The 20,102-nt window shown below is 38.3% G+C and overlaps 1 protein-coding gene across 5 annotated transcripts in view; it reads right to left on the bottom strand.

The window, feature by feature from the left end:
* Positions 1-20,102, bottom strand: part of arap3 (ArfGAP with RhoGAP domain, ankyrin repeat and PH domain 3) — a 45,739-nt gene that overhangs the window by 22,843 nt on the left and 2,794 nt on the right. For 2 of the 5 annotated variants that reach the window (XM_073812065.1, XM_073812067.1), the window contains exons 2-10: positions 10,290-11,345; positions 9,957-10,003; positions 5,379-5,461; positions 5,243-5,295; positions 4,386-4,700; positions 3,942-4,011; positions 2,693-2,813; positions 2,404-2,588; positions 2,073-2,179 (exon numbers count right to left, since the gene is read on the bottom strand). In XM_073812065.1, the coding sequence (XP_073668166.1) occupies positions 2,073-2,179; positions 2,404-2,588; positions 2,693-2,813; positions 3,942-4,011; positions 4,386-4,700; positions 5,243-5,295; positions 5,379-5,461; positions 9,957-10,003; positions 10,290-11,269 (1,961 nt within the window). In that variant the 5' untranslated portion in view covers positions 11,270-11,345. Of the gene's footprint in view, positions 1-2,072; positions 2,180-2,403; positions 2,589-2,692; positions 2,814-3,941; positions 4,012-4,385; positions 4,701-5,242; positions 5,296-5,378; positions 5,462-9,956; positions 10,004-10,289; positions 11,346-13,992; positions 14,010-20,102 lie in introns of those variants that run through there. The other 3 variants (XM_065266461.2, XM_065266462.2, XM_073812066.1) reach the window with 2 other exon arrangements.

Here is a 20,102-nt window from a genome sequence, read left to right as displayed (position 1 = left end):
TCATGGAATTTCAAAAATTTGCAATACACATACTGTAACACAATGATTTGCAATAACTAAATGGTTTAAATAATTCCAAAAGTTATGCATAGTTAGAGTTTTAGGTCAATGCAGATAGCAGTGAGACTGGTTAAACAGAGAAAGTGATGCTTTCTTTGCCCAGAAACTACGTGAAACGTTAATTTACAGTTTTTATATATATTTTACTATTTTTCAAACCAATTTTACAAACTTAAAGCAGTTTTGTATATCGCATCATTTAGCAAACTATCGCATATGGCATTTTCCTTCAATATCATGCAGCCCTATAGAAATTAGTACACCTCACTCTCTAAATTCAGATATTCAGTGGTGATTAATAATTTGGGGTGTGCAAAACTCTTTTGAACAACTTTAGAGTCATCAGTTTAACACAAAATAATTGTCACCAAGCATCTTTACAAGAGTAAAACAATGCTATTTAAAGGGATAGTTCGGCTAAAAATGATATTAAACCCGTGATTTACTCACCCCGAAGCCGTCCGAGATGCATATGTCCATCGTTTTTAAGACAAACACATTTTCAGTTATTTTAGAAAATGTTTTTGATCTTTCAGTTAACCAAATGTGAACTTATGGGGCCAAAAACTGTGTATTCATCCTTCACAAAATAAATGCAAACGGCTCTTCGATGATAAACAAAGGCCTTCTGAGGGTAATCCACACAGTTTTGTTGTAGAACTATCAACATTTAAAACTTTAAAAACGAAAATAACTTGCTTCCGGTAATGCCGCCATCTTAGTCACGTCCGCATTCAAGATGAGAGCTTACGCAGCTTACGGGGGTATCTCTGCTGCTGCTCTGTGCCCCCGCCCTTCGAATTTGTCATACGTCACTAAGAAAAGTGCGTACACTACGCTAATACTCTCTCCTGAATATAGAGGAGTCTAAGATGGCGGCGCTACCGGAATTAGTTATTTTTGTTTATAAAGTTTTAAATATGGATATTTTTTACAACAACACCGCGCGGATTACCCTCAGAAGACCTTTGTTTATCATCCTGGAGCCGTTTGGATTTCTTTGGGGAAGGATATGTGCACATTTTTTGGGCTTGAAGGACGTAGACCCCGTAACTTTACTGTTAAGCAGCAAAAAGAAATAAGACATTTTCTAAAATAAACAACAACCCTAAAATTTAAAAAAATCCACCCAGTCCTTCTTTTTTAATCCCCATTAAACCAAAGCAGTCTCATTAGACTGGCTGTTTTGATTCTCTTCTTTATGTGATGTCAGACTAACAAAGCCCCACCCACAGCTACTAATTGACTGGTTAACTTTACCCAAAAGAATCGAATCTATTTTAACCGAAAGCAGTAGTCCATTTGCATTTAACTCTTTCCCCGCCATTGACGAGATATCTCGTCAATTAAGAGAAAACGCTTCCCCGCCAATGACGAGATTTTCCGTCTTTCCGCAATACCGCTATTATCCACCAGGTGGCGCCCTTCCGCAACTTTTTAAAACCGGAAGTATTGCCCTATGGCAAGCTGCTGCATGTCCGTGTCTGTTTTAAAGATCGCTCTGAATGGGATCTCTATGAAAAGTCCGTCACAAATATGGAATTATTTTTGCTTTTTGCTCAAAATATGGTGTTTTTGCAAAAACCTACCCATATTCAAAAGCTGATTGCAAAAGAACCACTAAAGGTAGGATGAAACAGTTTTTTTAGTTTGAAAGCAGAGGGTCTGTTCTTTCATTTGGTATATTGTATGTTTATTTATTTAAAGAAGAGCATTTTCTGGAAGGCATTAAACTTTGGTGAAAATCATGAAAAACGCTGGCGCTGGCTGGCAACTTTTTTTAAAAACGCTGGCGGTGAAAGAGTTAAAAGGTACACACATGAAAAAGCACTTTTCTGCTCCTGCCCGAATAGGGGCATTTTGGACATGCTATAATAAAGGGGTATTTTGAGCTGAAACTTTACAGACACATAGGCACACCTGAGACTTCTTGTAAAAAAGGGCATAATATCGGCCCTTTAAGACACAAGATGTATATTTAGACTTGAACAAGCATAGCGTGACTTTTTTACCTGAAGGTTTTATAAGGTGTAATGAGATCAAAGCTCTTGCCCTTCCCGTCACGAATTGTAGCACCTCTGGCCTCAATTACCGTAATTCCAATCCCGTTCTTAAAGCACTGTAGGGGCACAAACCACAAAGTCACTTAAAGGCAGAATGGATCATTAAAGCCCATTAGGCAAAACAATACAGGTCTTTTAGGAGTATTAGTGACTATTATGCTACAGGAAGTTATAAATATTTTATTCTGACACTCCAAAAACAAAACTACATTAGACTGCATAGGAATAAAAACAGATCAAAATCAAGAGCAGTATGGTTATAACAGGATTAACCAATCACCTGTTCGCTCTTGTACAGCCAGATCTGCTCCATTATAATGGCAGTGTAAATCTTTGACTTGGTTCCTTTGAGCTCCAGGAAGCCGCTCTTTTGGCAGTGACTGCCAGGGCCAAAACGTGGGCGACCGAAAACCAGCTGCTCCTTGACTCGCTCCTGCAAAGTGCTGCACCATTTGCTCCTCTGGACTGCAAGGAGACATATTTAGTAGTTAGTCAATGTTATAGCTTCAGTATTTTGAGACAACACTGCTCGAGTCCACAACAGAAAGCTGTTAAAATGCAACGTTTACCATCACTTTCAGCACGAAAGACAAATGTCCTGTGATTCGTCACGACCTCAAATTTGTTGTCTTTGGCTAAGCGGGCCATCTGTATGGCAGCTACAGGAATCACACCTTTGGGATAAACGTCCTGAGAGAAAAGACCATTTGGGTTAGGAATGTAGTAGCATATGTGACCTCGGCAGATAAACACCACATCGTAGGAGTTGTTAAGAATTTTAAAGGTCTTCAAACTAATTAAAGGTGCTTAAAAAGAAATATCACAGATGTAAAACCTCCCCGCCCAGAGGAAAGTAGGATGAAGAAACGTCTTATTCTGAAATCCCTGGATGTCTGATGTCAACACATGACCACCCACATTTAAACATCAATGGCCTATTCATAGTTCAAGTCATTGTAAGCTAATACAGAAAAGGGATAGCTAATGATACATGTAAAATATAGGAATATTTGTGCTCTTTTTGGCTTTATAGCACCTGTAACTCTTGTTACAAACAAATATGTAAACAATTTTAGTAAGGAATTATTATTTTTTGTTAAACCTTAACAGTATAAAAGATCCAAAAGCTGTCACTGGGGTGATGCCTTCAAAACGTACACTTTTGTACCTAGACGGTGCATATTAGTACCTCAAAACACATTACAAAGATATATTTTGGTACTCACATATCTATACCTAAATAAAACATTTAAAGCGCATCTTTTTCCATTCTTTACCTTGATCTCTGACAAGGTGTAGCACATTTCAGAATGGATTGTTTTATGAATCAGTCACAAATGAAAGAGACTGTATTTTAAAGAGTCACACAGATCCACAATCAAAAATGACCTGTATTGCAGTGTGTCATGTAGCTGTCCATCAATGTAAACAATGTGCAAAGTAGTTGAACCAAAATGTGCACGATTAATAAATTTATTGGCTTCTAAACTAGGGAGTCGTCTGAATCGCTGAAACAAGTCGTTTTATGGATTGAATCTTAATTTTAAATTTATATTTTGAGAACATTACAGTGTTTTTTGACCTTGCAAGCATTTAAACCTGTTGTCTGGGACTTATAAACAGTGATAGGACTCTATCACAAAAACTATATTTGACCCAGCAGTAAATTTACAATACGTGTGAGTGCATGAAAAACTACATTTTTATTTGTATGATGCAAAAACTTGTAAATGAATCACAGGGAACAACAAACAAAGATAAAGTTATATGATCTCCGGTAATGTCATGATGGCAATGAGTTTGTTTGTGTACAATCACCTTTTCACTACCGTAGTACATCAAGTTTTTCCCATCAAACTTCACGTATCGCTTCTGGAACACATAGTTTCTACAAAACAAAAGTTTCAAGTTTAAACCATTTTTATTTGACTAATTTTCCAAGACAAATATCTAACAATACAGCATCTAATGTATAAAATCTACGATTATTATCCTTACAAAATCATAAAATTCATAAAGTTTTAAGAAGAGGAATTAAGAGAAGCAACATCATAAATGTCTGAAAACATTTAGTAATGATGCATCTTTAACTAAAGTGTATTTTGTCATATTATTTTCCTAAATATTAATAATATTGCCCGTGCAACAGTGTTGCAAGTTCTGTCTGAACGTAAAGGAGAAGGAAGTGAATCTAGACACTGGTGGATGACAAACAGAGGACAATAACAAAAGCAGGATACAAATACATGAAGAAGGACAAACCGTCTAGAGAGGACAGACAGAGGGCAGAAACAGTCTGTAAGGAGACAGCAGGAAACGCGAAGGCGAGAGAAGATGAGCAGCCCGGCTGAGGCGTACCCTTGGGGAGAGAGTTTGTCCAACCAGCCGCTCAGAATGGGTGCCGCCCGCTCGGACAGTGAGGTGAAGCTGGCGTATGGAGAGATCATGTGGTCTTCATCCGCTTCATTAGAGTAGAAGGTTGAAGGAAGAGAAAACGAATGGGCTGATGGGGCAGGCTGACCCACCGTACAGTAGCCTGGAGAATCAAGACGCTTCAGCCATGAATGATTTTGTTGCCTGTGGGAGCAGGAAAGGGTGGATTATGGGAAAAGGTGGGCCGGTGTAACTGTGAACTTAAAGGCCATAACTAAGCATCACCACCATAAAATGAAAATGTTCACCATTTCCTAATATCAATCTAAACCTTTGGAACTTGCTAATGTGAAATATAAATGAAGAAGCTTGGCATCTCTGAGCTGCACTTTCACATACATCTTTTAAAAAAAAGTAAGGAAAGATGTTAATCTGTATTCAAAAATAACATAAAAATAGTCCATATGAAACTTGAATTGCATTTAAGTCATAGAACGGTGTTTAATGTGTTTAATGTTTTGGTGAAATAACTCCTTAAAACACAAGTATGATTCACAAGAGGTTTTGCTAAATATATCCTATACTTCATTATTTCACTACAAATCAGACATTACGCTACAGACTGAAAAAGTGATGTAACTTCAACCCAGAGGCAGCTATTAATACACTTCTGACTTATTTTAGGATGTGACACTGGAAACAGCTAAAGATTTTGCTTTGTTTAAGCAGGATACACATTAACTTACCCATCCTTCAGTTTATCATCATTTGTAGTTTCCTCCATTTTGGTCCTCTCAACCTAAACATATTCAACCATGAATACACTTTCCACCACAAGGTATTTGTAGTAAAGACTCGTCCTGTATTTATAGTCTCTCTTACCTCTGAATGTGGATATTGTCTCCTGCTTTGAAAAACTGTTTCACAGTATGGGTTGATCATTTCATCGTCATCCTCAGCAGGTGCTGTGTTGGTTAGACCGAAGGTTGTAACAATTTTGTTTTGTAAATCAATAAACCAATTCAATTTGCATAATTTGTATTTTTGTCTTGTTTTCCAGTCAATTCTCTCAACTTTACTAAATACACAAAATTGTGTAAGATTAAAGGACAGATATACTAACACCATGCACCAATGCAAATGCTGAAAAGGCAAGGACGTATTTGCTTTTGCAACTGAACATATTGCATATTTCTATTTCCTTTCAAACACAAAATGTATGGGAGAAGAGTATTTTCAATGAATCATGCAATGTGGTTTACTAAGGTTTGCGCCATTATTTAAAGGGGACATTTCACAAGACTTTTGAAGATGTGAAATAATCTTTGGTGTCCCCAGAGTATGTATGTAATGTTCTAGCTCAAAATACCATATAGATAATTTATTATAGCATGGTAAAATTGACACTTTGTAGGTGTGAGCAAACATGTGAAGTTTTTGGGTGTGTCCTTTAAAGGGACACTCCACTGTTTTGAAAATATGCTAATTTTCCAGCTCCCCTAGAGTTAAACATTTGATTCTTACAGTTTTGGAATCCATTCAGCTGATCTCCGGGTCTGGCGCTAGCACTTTTAGCATAGCTTAGCATAATCTATTGAATCTGATTAGACCATTAGCATCGTGCAAAAAAAATAACCAAAGAGTTTCGATATTTTTCCTATTTAAAACTTGACTCTTCTGTAGTTACATCATGTACTAAGACCGACGAAAAATTTAAAGCGATTTTCAAGGCAGATATGGTTAGAAACTATACTCTGAAACTGGCGTAATAAGACTTTCCCGAAAATAGTCCTCTTGGTTATTTTCAATGGCAGTGGACTATTTTCGGGCTGTGCGTAATATCCCTACGCCTGCTGCAGCCATGTTACAGGAGCAAAGTCCTTGATTATTATGCCAGAATGAGAGTATAGACCCCTTGCACGTGACGTCACGCTCTACTCGCGCAAATTATGGACGCCATGACGGACGGCGGAAGTGCTATGTTGTAGACGGACGGCAAACCGAACATGTACGTTTTTGTGTTCGTTAGGGTCATAAAATGGTTATTTCGTGTGGCTATGATGCACCTACCATTACAGAAAGTGGCATAAATACATTATTTTTACATGAATGTTATTGTTTAATGCTGCAGTGATACCATAAATTTCATTGCCCACGTAATTGACCCCATTCTCACACCACACATCCATTTTCACGATGTAAGTAGCTAAACCAGTGCTGGCAGTACTGACACTTTTATGTTTTATCGTACCTTCACTGTCTTTTGCGTGCCACCACTTCTCATGTTGCTGGTACTTTGCTGCAAAGAGTCAAAGAGCATTTCACTTTATGTGGCGCTGCGCAGGAAGTTCGGCAGCGAGTACATCAGAGTACCGCGAGAGCAAGTCGAAATGTTACAAAAGGGTCCGCCTTTACCTTTGCTCTCGCGTTACTCTGATGTCATACGCCGATCAGTTTGCTCCGCACCAGTCGAACACACAAAGCGTCAAGGTCTGGATAAAAAGCAGAGACCTGCCCGGATTCCACGCACGCAGATACCCTCAGAAAACAGCAATTTTAATCAACCATCACTCGCGTGTGCATGTTTGCAAGCAGTACAAGCCTGCGTGATGTTTGCGGTGACAGGTTTTAATAAAAGAGAAAAAAGTCAATTGATATTTGACATCTATAAACAATAATATTTACGAAATATAATTATATGGTCTTGACATACACATTATCTGTTGCTTTAGTTTAATATAAACTACTCATTTGGTTTATTTGGTTTTGACAGTCCCTCTATCACAAATCATCACTTTACGCTTCTCTTTCTCAGTGGATAAACTGAATCAAAGCTGCTGTTATCTGCAGTTATACATTTTACAGAGACCAGTAGCCCATTCATTAGATTTTATCAGAAGAAAAGCATAATAGAAGTGTATAAAATAATAGTAAAGACTCTAATCTCAGGCATTTAAACTCAGTAAAAGCTTTTATTTCAATTTAATTTCTAAAATATGATTCGATTTGTACTGTGAACCATTTTAACGCAGTCTTTTCCAACTATTTAACACAGAAATAGCTAAAATCCACACTATTATCAATTGGCAAATGGTTAGGACTCAGAAGTTGGCAGCTCTGCAGACTTTTAAAAGCCTTAAGATCAGCACCAGTGTATGGGGATATCCCGTTTACCACATAGGGGTACAATTCATGCGGGCTGAAGTCGGGCAGACTCGGCGTTTAAGGAGGTCCGTGAAAATTGAAGGAGGAAGAAGGTAAGGGTCGGTATCCAGTCCCGCTATCTGTAACTTCTCTAAATAGCGCTTTTTGTGAGGACCTACCAAATGCCCTACCTCGACCGATAAAGGCACAACAACTTCCTTAATATAAGAAGCCATGTATTTTATTGTAATATATATTTAAACCGTTTAAAACTAATCAAAAATCCCGCTCGTCTATTACTAATCAACCTAGTGCGTCAGTGATTTTGCCGTCCAGCATGGCGTCGTCACGTGGTCTAGGTCACGTGTTTGCAAAGGGTCTATAGTCCTAACTATATCTGCCTAGAAAAAAGCAACTTTTAATTTTCTGTTGGTCTTAGTACACGATGTAACTACAGAAGAGTCAAGTTTTAAATAGGAAAAATATTTTTTTTAATAATTTTTATAATATATTTTTTTGCACGATGCTAATGGTCTAATCAGATTCAATGGAATATGCTAAGCTATGCTAAAAGTGCTAGCGCCAGACCCGGAGATCAGCTGAATGGATTCCAAAACGGTAAGATTCAAATGTTTAACTCTAGGGGAGCTGGAAAATGAGCATATATTTAAAAAAAGTGGAAAGTCCCTTTTTAAAATGCAAATGAGTTGATCTCTGCACTTAAACATGGAAAATTCCTATTTTCGTGATATGTCCCCTTTAAGACCCAAAAAACATGTCTTTAACCCTTGTGTGGTGTTCATATTTCTGTTACTTAGACAATGTTTGTGGGTCTAGTGGACCCAGAGCATTATTAGTATCTTAAACCAATGCAGTCATACAAATTTATGTATTACTGTTTACAGATGATTACTTTAGCCTCATTGCAAGTAATATAGACATAATTTATGGTTAATATTTGTCATTTACCACTGATATAGGACTATTTATAGATTAAAGTGCTGTTCGTTTTTGTGATAATATGAAATAAGAGAAGAAAATTCTATTCTCCTCCAGATGTTTATCTAAAATAAGTATTTTCATCACTTTTTTATCTCAAATAAGTTTTTCATCACTTTGATGTTTAATCCTTTGAACTTAGTTTGAAATTGTACACATTTGTGTCCGTCTACACAGCACAAGCCTCATCTGAAAAGATGCGGTATCATAACACATTATCCACACTGAACACATAACCTGTTCATGCCAGCCTACACAACACATAAGAAGCAGATTTTTACTGTGTAGCTGTGTTGCATATGCATTTCTTGCATTTTATAGACGTATACTGTGTCTTCCTGTCCATCTTATGTCCACACACACTGAAGTACAATGTGTTGCTTTTGGCTACAACCTAAAATGATGAAAATGGTTGGATATGAAATTTTACTTTCCCTATTTCTCACTCTCTCTCACACACTCATACACACACAAACACACACACCATAGGTTTTGTGGTAACTTGTGGTTTTACAAATAGTAATCAATACACCAGTTTACCATGATTACCACACTTTTACTATAATACAACCATGGTTATTTTTTGTAAGGGATATAATGGTAAAATGTAGAATGGTTCCTGTTAGACAAAAGGTAAAGTGTTTGGGACAGTGGGGGCAGACAAGTGTTCATGCATGATATATAACATGTTGTATCATTGCGATGTTACAGCAAGTGCCGAAGGACAAAACTCTGACATGCATCCATCACATATGTACAAACATATTTACAAACACACTCATGCACTCACAGGAGTCACAGATAAGTGAAAAACAGAGTAAAGTTACATAGCATATTAAAATTTCACTCTCTTATTACCTCCGGGTCCAGTGGACCCGAACACCACATATGTAATATAAATGTGTAGGGGGGTGTACAGTGTACAGTCATTATAAAGTTGTTTATTTTTATGTTCTTTATAGAAAATGAGCCAAGGCCAATGAATCTGAGGTTGAAACAACAATTAATTGCATAATTTTTCTTTTAGTAAACATTAAAAACGGGTCCCACAGACCCGAACACCACACAAGGGTTAATTGTTAATCTTTTGCGCCTGTGTTCTTTAACGTGTGCCTAGTCAGCAAATCACCCCACAGAAATGTCCACTCCCATCTGCACTTTTTTTTTTTTTTTTGCTCTATCACATTTATCTGATTTTTAGTAAATCTGTCCCTAATTTTCAGAAGTTTAAGAATGACTTTTATTTTTTAAACATAAACAATATAAAATAAATATGAAACTGACAAAATTTTAATTAAGTGGCAATAATAAACCTACCAGACATTCTTGAAGATGTTTCAAATGAATTGTTCTTTTCTAAAGTGCTGTAGAAGTACAAACAATATTTTTGTCAAATCACCAAATCAAGAAGAAACCCATGTATTGAAATCCAACTATTACATTTATTCAGTGCATTACTTGAAAATGTTTAATAAACTGTTCACATTATATGCAAATAAATTTATCAGAATTATTTGCACGTTTCAGTGTTTGTGAGAAAACCCTAATTATATATAAACACACACATTACAAAAAATATAAGTACTAAAATCTAAAATCACTTAAATCTGATCAATTTGAAAACCCTTAAAGATAACAATATATATTTACCTATGATTTTCAGTAGATGGGCTGACCTCCTGCCGTGGAGGGGGAACGGGTAAAGAGCGACTCCAAGACATGCGTGGTGGAGTGCCTGGTAAAGTGCCACAGTAGATTTCATTGGAGACCATCTCTAACCCTGAGCACGGGGGACTTGGGGGTGAACCAGGTGTGTTAGTAAAGGGTGAACACAAATAATTACAGGGGGAGTCAGGGGAGGTAGAGAGAGTCGAGGTGCTGAGTCTGTCCTGGTCTGACATACTCTTTAATGTGGAAAGAGGAACTCCTCGATTTAACCTGGGGGGTACTGGGGGTAATGGTCCACCGGACTCTTGAACCAAAGTGGTTATACTCAAACTTGGTTCACGAAGTGCCTGCTTTGTTTCAGTAGATGTTGATTCAACAGTGTCTGTTTTGGATGTAGTAAAAAACAAACTATTACTTTCTAAAGCTTTCAAGGAATGTGGACGTTGAGAGGACTTTCGGAAAGGCTGTGCGTCGTCTTGTGTTGGTGAAGAAAACTGTTCTTGTCTTAGTTTGTGGAAGACAGTTCTTGGTTTTGGTACCGGCTTTATGACTTTGGTGCTGCACTCGGAGTATGAACGCCTCACTTGTGCACTTAGATTTGGGGCGGAGCTGTTACGAAAGGCTTCAAAGGAGGTCACAGTATGTCCTGAAGGGCCGAGAGGCTCTGCGTTGTCAGGGGTCACCCGGTGAATGTCAGATTCTGAATTACAACGATCTACAAGTGGCTCTTTCCTTTGATGCTGGCAGATCATTTGAATGTGCTCGACCAGTTTGAGGATCCGTTTCCTGTGGCCGGTGGCAGTGACTCCCACCCTGTCCAGTGCTGAATTGTCCACATGACAGAAGTCTCGGGCGAGGAGAAAGCCAGCCTGACGGAAGTGGTTTAGATACCTCTCGAGGTGGATAGATACCAACAGGTCCTCTGCATCCGAGCATGGACCGATTGTTGCCATAGTGTGCATTGGTGCTTATTAGTTAGGCTGCATGTAAAATAGCAGCAGTTTTGGCCAAGGGGTGAAGACCACACCAGTCTTTCATCTGCGTAAAAAGAAAAGCAAATAGTTTGTTTTTACAAAAAAATTAATCAACATAACAACTTAAATAAATAAACTATGTAAAAATGCTGTTTCATAAGAAATGTGCAATACCCTACACAAAACATTTAAATCTTATTCAATCATAATAAAGCTTCAATATGTACTTTGTCTCTGTATCTCTGAAACATAAAATTAAATTTTACTTGCAGAGTTAAACTAACATTATCTGTGACATTGTACTTGACAACTCAAATTATAAATCATTATTACAAGCCTAATATTGCATCAGGGTAAGGTAAGTTAAGGACACAAAAAGTTACAGACTGCAGCTTTAACTAACTAATGGAAATGTAAAGTATTTGGTGAACAAAATGCATGGCTGATGGTTGCAGTGGGTTTAATGGCCTTTCATGCAGACAGCATTTTTCAGGGGGTTGAGATGAGTCACTTTGAGATTTCCAGAAGAGACTATGACCCTGACTCTTAAAGGGCCCATATTATGCAAAATTCCCTTACGTAAATGTGTGTTGGCAGTGTGTGAACACAACAACCCTAAAATGAAAAAAAATCCACCCACTCCTTTTTTTAATCCACATTAAACCAAAGCAGTCTATTTAGACATGCTACTTTGATTCTCTGGTTAATGTGACATCACACAAACAAAGCCCCACCCACAGCCACTGACTGACTGGTTAATTTAACCCAATTTAAATGTTTTTGTTAGCACACTGTAGCACTAATGTGGCTGAAGATACTATTGTCTCTAGGGATTCTCCGATCGATCGGCCGAGAATGCTTGCTATGTTTCTCAATGAATTACTGTGAAATGCCACTACATCCAAAAAGCCAGGGGGCGCTCTTGTGCAGAAACTCAAAATGCGCTGTAGACGAAGAACAATACACACACAGCTGTGATGACACGCAGCTCCATGAAATGGCTGAAGGATATATTTATATTGCTGTTCTTCAAATCTTTTCAGGTATTTTCATGCTAATAAAGAATATGTTTAATAATTATGTTTGACGAGTGATGCTTTTTCAAATGCATGTTATAAAAGACTCAAACTAACAGTGATTTTAGATCGGTAAGGACTTACTGATCAGAAGCCGTAGTACATGAAATAGCTTTAATAAGATCGGCTGTCCGATTCAGAAATGTGATCGGCCACGTATTATTAGTGGAGATCGGGACATCCCTAATTGTCTCATGTAGGGTTCACACCAGACGCGGTAGAGGCGGCAAGTGCGAGGGATTTACATGTTAAGTCAATGCAAAGACGCGATTAGGCATCCTGTGGCGCGGTAGGCACGGTGCGCGCGGAACCCACGAATTGAGTGTTGCCGCGGGAAACGCGCGAGTTGAAAAATCTGAACTTCTGCGGATTTCCGTGCCGCGTTAACCAATCAGGAGCTTGCTGTAGTAATTACGTGATTACAGGAAGTGAGCAGAGTCTCAGCAGAGTCGCAGAAGCCCCTCCCATGACGCAAATTTCCGCGTGAATGTCTTGAATGACTAGAATTTCACGCACAAATGAAGCGAGTAAACTCAAATGTTCAAGCGTCCAACTACACGTGAATAGCACATTTTTGCCGCCTCTACTGTGGCTGGTGTGAATGCACCATCAGACTGTATTCACTGGAATCAGATCTATTTTGAACCGAAAGCGCTGTCTGTTTGTAAGAGAGTGTGGAGCCGAAACTCATTTGCATTTAAAGGTACAGACATGAAAACGGTGCTCTTTTGTTTTCACCCAAATAGGGGCATTTTGGGCATGCTAAAACAAATGGTCTGTAAAAATTAACATAATATTTGCCCTTTAAAACCACCAAATCAGAACAAAGAGTAAAGTAACTATTAATACAAAAGCAAATCTTTCCACCGTTTAAAATACAATTTACAGAACAAAACACATGAGTATATTATAGAACCACAAATCATAATATATAACCAACTTTGTTTATACTAAAGCGCCTACAAATAGCAACAACTTAAAAGAAAGATTCGACTTTACTGGAAAGAGCCTGGGAAAAAATCTATATGGGTGGGGACAAGCTTGTTTGGGAGGGTGGCATTGCTTGGGGACTGACCCCGTGTGAATGCTTTCTATAAACATTTAGAAAGCGTTCCATGAAAGAAAGACACTTTCCTGACTACAGCATGCGTCTCAAAGGTTGAGAGTACTTGAGAACACTGGGCTTGCAAGAATCTCAAGGACCAATTGGCGTGCAGCCACAACAGAAAGCCGCCACATTCCAAGAATCTGAGAAGGGGGCGGAGCCTGACAGGTGGGGGTGATGATTGGTCAAACTCTCTCATCACAATCTGTAGGTCTCAAATCCCCAAAGGAAGTGCAATACTCAAAGGACTCTCAAATAGCAGGTACTTAAGTGCAATTGTGCGTGTAGGCTGCCACTTTTCAAATCTATTTTTGTAGGAAACCTGCATAAATGTCCGTATCACTGCAGTACAAACTTAATCTTCTTCAACACAATAAACAGAACCATGTTAAGAAAGCTCTGATGATGACATCAACAATGTCTTTTTTTAACGACACAAAGCCTAAGTAAAAAACCAGACGTTTCTGGCTGTTAAAAAAGGTTGATGAGTCATATCCTTTTCTTCCTTTGTCTGGATTCTGGATGCTAACCTTTGGCTCAGGCACCCTGATTCACCGGATCCCACTCCGCAAGGGGAGGCAGGAAGCTCGTGAGGCTGACTGATAAAGTGTGACCTGAGGAAAGCAGACGAACGGGTTTGGGTGTTGTTCTCTTCCCCAGGCAGAAATGCACTTCAGCAACCTGTCATCACAAAGCAAAATGTGCCAGCTAGTGGCAAAACCATTTGATTTTGGATTTGCTGTTTAGTGCAACACAACTGATCCTTCCAAAGGATGTGCACTCACGTATTTAATAAACCAGCCTGAACTCACAGGAATTTGAAGGTATTTTATAAGGTGGCAAATTTGCACAAAGTAAATAGTACAAAGAAATATATGATTACTGAGGCTCCACCCCCTAAATCCAGTGTCACTGGGGTGAAAGCATGTTGTACAAACAAATACACATTGGCATTACAAAATACACACCTCGTAAAATAGATAAGTGTTAAATGAATTTCAACATCACAAGAAAAAAACATTTGCACAATGATGAGTGACATCACACAGCCACACGGCTGTCACAATTACTAGGGTTGACATACAGACTTGCACTGTTTGCTTTGGCTTGTGGCATGTGTAACGGTTACAATATACAGTATGTGTGGCCAAACCAGGGAATATTTTGTAAGGGGAAACAGAAACCTAACCACGAAAGATCAAAACCACAATTTGCACAGTTATCAGATGATTGATCCGTTTATGTTACTCAACACACCAGAAAGCCTCTAAACCGCTAACCCATTTGAGTTACGGGCATAAATGATAGCCTAAATAGTGCAGCTTGCTGAGAAGAGGTGCTATTGATTTTTATTGAAAAGTGTGGCTTGCGATTAAACGTTTCCATTTATTTAAGGACATAAGCCATAGGCTATCAAAAATATCAAAGCCTTGATTGGCTCTTTACAATTGAGCAATCATCCAAAACACCAAGAAACCACATAACAACATCCTGGCAAGAAAGTTACTTCTCAGAAAGCGTACAGATGTTATATTATGTTAACAACAACTTTTCCAAAGTTGGAAGATCGTGTATGAAACACATTGTTAAGGAACAGGGCAATGAGCAACCCCTCAAAATGGACAATGCTTGGTGACCGCATTCCCTCCACGGTGTGCCCTGGGGATGCTGGGGGAAGGGACCTTTGAAGATAAGGACCTTGAGAAGTGTGGAGACGGTCTCAGACAGGCCTGTTCTCGTAGACGAAGGTCTGGAGAAGGTAAAAATGATGGCCACCGCCAACAACAACAACATTTGTCATGCGCTTGCTGGGAGAGCAGCATCCTGCTTTGTCCTCTCTGCCCCACCTACATTTATCTGGATGATCGATCTGGGTTTTCTCTGAACTACTGAATACACAGGATACAGCTGTCCCTCAAACAAACACCCCACCAGCTCTCGCTCTTTGGGTAGAGAAAAGATTATAATGATATGATGACATACACTGATAAATTGGGGAATATTGCAAGCATCTAAAACCACATGAAATGTAGGATGCTCTGAGCATAAAATGAATCAAAAATTTAAATGAGTAGACACACCGTGTTGACAAGATGCATGACCTCTTCCAAAAATTAGTGAGCTGCCTACATACAGCAGAAGCACTATAGATTTTTAACCTAATAACAACCAAAACAAATCCCCAAAAAACAACCTCGGGGCTCGACAATAAGGATAGCCGATGGCCCAGGGCCAGCTGACAGAACTGTCACTTGCCTGATCGGGCCAATGTGGCACCGTCACAAAAGTTTATCATTTGCACATGCTTTTGAGGCTTTGCCAATTAAAATTTTCAGGCAAAGATGCGAAAGAATGCACTACATACTGGCTGATTAAGACGTTTTGTGTAAACGCACATCTGAAGCACATGGATGCAAAGCTGCATCTCATAGCTTGAGACGGCACACGAATGCATGTAAATGGTGAGTTCCCGAAGGGGAATATATTTACACAAAATGATCTCAAAATGCTGCAATTAACTTTGTAAACATAGTGAGTTATGTCTACGTTCCTCGTATGTAAATGTCAACAGTTCAGAAATAAGTTGCATGTGTAACAGTATATTGTATGTATGCTTTAGGTCTTAAAGGTGCAATGTATAACTTTTACAAGGATGTGGACAGAAATGCAATCTACTTATATCGCTCGAGTAGGACTGTGATAGAGCTATATCACACAAGTCTGAGAGCAATATTGCTTTTATATAACAGTTCGACAGCACAACAACAGAGTGATTTTAAAAGCCTCTTTGTTGGGGAACTACTTTCTTACCCCCACATATTTGAAGGTCAGGATGGCAGGTAACCCTTTCGGTTGTTTGTTTTAAAAGTCAAAATAACTAAAAGATTGAATAGCTGTTTCTCAATGTTACTGTTTCAGTGAGTTTTGATAAAAGACACACCTTTTAACCAAAAGCAGACCAGATAACTGTTAGCGTAGATTAATCAACATCAACAGACAAAGAATGTGTCAAAAATATAATAAGGCCTGTTGTATGTAAGTGCTTTTTTGTGGTGGGGCAAGTGAAAATATTGGTAAGGGCAAGTACAATCTGTACCACTGGGCACTGGCCCAACCAGGCAAGTAGAGAAAATCCTAGCGTTGAGCCCTAAACATTGCTCACACCAAGATCATGCACAAGTTCTGTTTTTTGGAAATTCAAATACTTGCTTTCTCATAATGATTGCAAAAGCAAGATGAATGAATAATAGAAGTGACTGAAAATTTGATCCATCGGACAATACATGCAGCGAGACATTGATGCAGAATAAGAAGGTCTTTCTTTCACTGTCACAACAACATTAACAATCACACAAAGTCCCTTACATCATGCATGCCAGCTCATTTCCAGTTCCATCCTCTTTAGAGAAGATACAGACAGAACTTTAAACTAAAAGTGTAACATTGCATAATGTGTCAAGTCATTTTTATAACTTCTACACATTGGGAATGGCAAATCAGTTTACACATATAAAAAATTGACATTTCCTTAAATTATAAATCTTATTTCGATAACCCAGATTTTTACATCTGTAGCACTGCTGTCAAGCTTCCCAATATCAAAACCACTCAAGCAAAACATGTTTTAAAATTTGGATTATCTGATTGGATTATTATTTTTTTAATTTGTGTGCACTAATCCTAAATAAGACTGCAAGCCATTCTGTACATCCTGTTTTGGAATAACATAAATGCATTTTCAATTTTCCTGATAGGAAGTTAATTTAAAAAGCAAAGCTATCTAAAATATATCGCAAGCAAAGTAACTGAATGGACCACTTTGTCAGAATATAATGGGCAGACAAACATATCTATGACACAATTATTCCTGAATGTAGTTGAGTTGAAGTCTGAGCAAACAAGCATTTTCAATAATGCATCATAATCTCCAGAGACTTCTGTTAACCTAGGCAGTACATTTAACAGGAAGTGAAGACATTTCCATTGAATGGCACAAGCACATAAATTAAATAAAGCCCCAACTAATGTAATTCAGAAGGAAAGCGTAATTGCATCTGCAGTTTAAACTTGCTTTTATTATGTTTGCTTGTTTTTGTTTTTGAATGTGAAATTGTTGTTGCGGTATTAAAAACTAAACCATCGCACTGTACTGTACAAATGTGTTTTCTGACCTGTTGATTGCCTTGTTTTGTGGTTAAGATAGAATCAAAGGAGAAAAACATCTCCAAACATCTTTCCCTCTCATATCCTACTCAAACATCCCTAAGCTTCCAGAATGAACAATTAGTGGAAGCTGTAGAGTCAAAAGCAATTTGTGAAACGCAGGAATCAAGGACGCTTTTGGGATGCAGTGTAACCGAGGTGGGGGGTGTATAAATAACAGTGAAGCACTATTGTGCGACACAATACGTCATTGTTCACATTGGTGGAGGGCGCGTAGCTGAGATGACAGAACACACTTGTGTATTAATATGCTGGACACTTTGCCTGGGATCACAATCCTATCACTGCATTACATGCAAACTGTCCCAAGATAATCTACAATTTCAAATTTAAGGAGTCATATCTGATAACAGAAATGCTCAAACACACAGAAACATTACAGAGCCCCTATTACATTATGTATTTGATGCAATACATTGCATGGTTTATGGTTTCGAATTCAATTTATATTCCTCTTATACCACGGTTACCACAATTAGAGATGCGCGGTTGGCGGTTACAGCCGCGGACTCCGCGGATAAACCGCGGATCGGGCGGATGACGTGACGAAAAATAATATTTTAATTAGATTCGGGCGGGTGGCGGATCGACTGCTTGTTAGCTGTGTCCTTCTAAGCATGCAACCTTAAAAGGTGAGCACTCTGTCTTTCAGGGTGTCAAAGAGAACTGAAATGAGACGGTCTAGCCTTCTGAGGACCCATAATTTGCGTCACCTGTTGCACGCGCCCCCAGTAGCCCCCACCGCGCCTGTCAGCAGAAAACAGCGGAGACATTTCTGACTTATTAAAATAAATATGTAATCAAAAATATTAATTTATTTTAGAAAATATGACACATTGATGTAGATTAAACTATTCAACAGTATATCAAATAATCAACCTTATGTTGCAAATATACGCAACATAAACAGAATAATATTAACACAAAACATAACTTATAATACTAAAACAGTGACAAGAAAAAGTTTTCTAATACACTTTTATTTAATAAAGGTTTTAATTGTTTGGGATAGCCTCGGCATGTTAAGAATCCATTCGTTCTATCATTAACAGCGCAGAGAAATGAGGACGCATTTTGACATAGCTCTTATCAACGCCTCAAAAAATGAGAATTAAAAACAAAGGAAATAGAAGGTCAGAAAAGGTTTGCCTGGAATAAGTTTTACAAAGTGGTAAATCAGGATGACACCAGTGCAGACTATGTAATTTGTGCGTTTAATTTAGGCATTACTGATTTATTTATTTATTTTTGTCCCGTGTGCGCCGATCGGAGATTGATTTCTGATATTCTAGAGCTTTCTAGTCTCGCGGCTGTCATCACATCGCCCAGTCAGCGGATGGCGGGCGGGTGCGGTTTTGAAAACTGGTCAGAAACGTTGGTGCGGATGGATGGCGGACGGATGATGAGTTTTGTGATGCGGTTGCGGATGAAATAATAGCCCATCCGCGCATCTCTAAAACATATGTAAGAAATAATTGACGACCGGCCATTGAATTATAAGAAAATAATGCACACCCAAGGTTAGGGGTGGCACGGTTCACAAAACCCTCGGTTCGGTTCGTATCACGGTTCAATGGTCACGGTTCACGGTTCAGTACGGTTCTTGTTGTTATTTTTTCTTTAAATTTTTAACACTCCAGAAATGTATTATCTTATTAATGTATTAATTATCCATAATTTAGGATACAGTATTAAAAAAAAAGTTATATCATGTAATCATGCACAAACTGAATTGGACTTTAAGCACATTATTGGGACCATCCCTGAGGAAAGCCAGATGAGATTTTGATAGAGCAAGAGGGAAGACATTGATGATTTCAACATGCTTTTCATATATTTGGCAAAAAAGAGAATGTGTATTGCCATCTACATAAACTTTATGTGCATTTTTAGCACACAAAGATAACTTGCATTTATTAAAATGCCAACTTCAGTGTAGCTCTTAGATTTATCACTGAGAGGCTGCTTTAATACTGAGAGTATATGTGGACGAGAGAGAAACATAACCTTTACACCTGTAATATTAAAATCTCTTTAAGTCTCTTTTGTCCACTTTTGACCACTTCTGTCCTGATTACTTTGAGGGGCAATTTATGAAATTTATGAACTTTCACACGCTAGCAAAATGAAACTACGCGGAAATCAGCCGCTTAATTTTATCAATGAAAGGCTAAAAATAGCGCTGAATATGAAAAGACGTAAAACATTGTTGTCAGTACCTCAGATTAGATAAATGGTCGGAGAGAAGGCGATCTCCTGTGGCTGTTGGAGCATATTCAACCCATAGACTGCAGTTCAATCTATTGTTTTATTTCCGCTGTCATCATAAGTAACGTTAGCATGAAATAAAAATATGTTTCCACACACCAAACTTATACGACGATGGCGCATCCTCCAACTGCGGGCAGACTTCCTT

This window comes from Paramisgurnus dabryanus, chromosome 16 (assembly GCF_030506205.2).
Source record: "Paramisgurnus dabryanus chromosome 16, PD_genome_1.1, whole genome shotgun sequence".
NCBI classification, from domain to species: Eukaryota; Metazoa; Chordata; class Actinopteri; order Cypriniformes; family Cobitidae; genus Paramisgurnus; species Paramisgurnus dabryanus.
Note: the sequence above shows the minus strand (reverse complement) of the source record. Positions and strands in the feature narration are given on the sequence as shown.